The sequence below is a fragment of the Dipodomys spectabilis genome, unplaced genomic scaffold, assembly GCF_019054845.1.
Source record: "Dipodomys spectabilis isolate Male_0828 unplaced genomic scaffold, ASM1905484v1 ptg000140l, whole genome shotgun sequence".
NCBI classification, from domain to species: domain Eukaryota; kingdom Metazoa; phylum Chordata; class Mammalia; order Rodentia; family Heteromyidae; genus Dipodomys; species Dipodomys spectabilis.
The window spans coordinates 28,597,882-28,599,875 of NW_024870817.1; the positions used below are offsets into that span (position 1 = coordinate 28,597,882).

The window sequence follows — 1,994 nt, forward strand, 5'->3', positions numbered from 1 at the left end:
TTACAGTTCAAAGCCAGCCCAGGCAGGAAACTCCTTGAGACTCTTATCTCTAATTAACCAGCAAAAAAAAAAAAAAGCCAGAAGAGGAGCTAAAGCTCAAGTGCTAGCCTTGAGCAAAGAAGGTTGGGGACAGTACCTAGGCCCTGCATTTAAGCCCTAGGCAGGCACCCAAAAGATTAAAAAAATGTAAATAAAAAGGGAAAACTCTTTTCTACCACCTTCCTTTCTTTTTAGGAAAACCTTAGGTTGGCCAAGAGTAGATTTGCCCTTAACAACAACTCAATGCTGTTGCCAAGTGATTGTGACATAGGAAAAGTAATCACCAATCAGAGAGAAGACCTGGCAGCCTGATTGTGACTCATCACTATAAATAGGAGTACTTCTGTCCATGCTTAGGCCCTTCCTCTCTCCATGCCTACACGATACAGGGAACAACATCACTATGGCCAGATCAAGCAACGGAAAGTCGAGATTCTTTGGAGGAAATCTAAGCCCAATCTCCAGAAACAAGTCGCACTCCACCACCAGTATTGGCCGTAGAAATTATTCACTCTACATAAACAAGATTCTGAAGGAAGTTGTTCCCTGTAGGAGCATATCATCTAGCACCGTGGACTTCTTGAACACCCTGATCAATGAAACCTTTGCAATGATTGCTGTGGAAGCCCGCCAGCTGATGAATTACAGAAAGCGTTGTACTCTCACCCCAGAAGATATCCAGAAGGCAGTCTATTTGCTGCTTCCTAAGAAACTTGCTAGATATGCAGTGGCTTTTGGAAGTGAAGCGGTCCATAGATTTGTCCACTCCTGATCAACATGTTCCAGCTTCCTTGAATCCTGGAGTAAACTATCCAATCATGAAGGCTGACTTTTTTTTTAATCTTCATACTAGTTCTGGGTATTTTCTTATTTCTCTTATCTCTAAGGACAACTTACTTTGTTGCTATTTTACCTTTAACTATTTGACTAGATTTTTCCTACACCTGTCAGAAACATTGCCCTTTTTCCTATGGATGCACAAGCCTCAGTGTGCAATTTTAATGCTACTTTTATCTATAAGGTATTGTTAATAGGTACAAGATTATTTGGTCTAGTTATGGCTACTAGATCTTGAATTTGAATTTAGAAAGATGAGCATGTTAATCAAAAGTATATGAGCACTGCTAAGTTTTCATCAGAAAAAAAATCTATTTTAATTGGGTGTCAGTGGCTTGTGCCTATAATCCTACCTACTCAGAAGGAGTTTGAAGTTCAAGACTCTTATCTCCAATTAACCAGAAAAAAAGATAGACTGGAGGTGTAGAGTACCAGCCATGAGTGAAAAAGCTAAACAAGATCATGAGGCCCTAAGTTCAAGCCCCAGTAACACCCTCCACCACACACAAAGTATTTTATAGAACAAATTCCATTCAATCAATTTAGTTCTTTAAGGAGTACTTTATAGATCATGTTAACTATTTCCTTTTTAGGTCTTGCTTCTTGCATTTGATGTTTAAATCAATGGTATCTTAAACATTTGGTTCACTGAAGCTAACGGCTCTCCATTTATAACCACTCTCCACTTATAATGCCTCTCTACATTATAAATTGGATGGTAACCCAATAGCTTACCACCCAACTTATGAACTTTAAGAAGTTTACAAAGGTCATGGGTTCTTCCTAATGCCATCTCCCTGTCTAGTCACCTGTCTAGCTTTCTTTCCTATTTTTTTGCTTTGTTCTGCTACCCATACAAGCACTTCTAGCAGAATGGTTCATGCCACTGATAGTACAACGCAGGGTTACACTGAGAGTTTTCCTGTGATTGACTATTACACCTGGTCACACGTGTATCAATGGTTTGTTCTTTTCATTTCTATGTTATTCAGTATTTCACAGTATGAATATGCCACCATTCTTATGAATTCTCTGTTGAAGGTGACTTGGGTAGCTTCCTGATTTTTTAAATTGTTGTCCTGGAGTTTGAACTAAGGGCCTGGACATTGTCTCTGAGC

The 1,994-nt window shown here is 39.3% G+C and overlaps 1 protein-coding gene across 1 annotated transcript; it reads left to right on the top strand.

The window, feature by feature from the left end:
* Window positions 1-442: 442 nt before the first annotated feature.
* LOC122117103 (histone H2B subacrosomal variant-like) lies at window positions 443-811 on the top strand. The gene has a single exon (XM_042690713.1). The coding sequence runs from the start codon at window positions 443-445 to the stop codon at window positions 809-811; it is 369 nt and encodes a 122-aa protein (XP_042546647.1).
* The last annotated feature ends 1,183 nt before the right edge of the window (window positions 812-1,994 follow it).

Bases quoted from the DNA above. Each gene is read 5' to 3' on its own strand.
- LOC122117103 (XM_042690713.1), top strand. From the start codon at position 443: ATGGCCAGATCAAGCAACGGAAAGTCGAGATTCTTTGGAGGAAATCTA.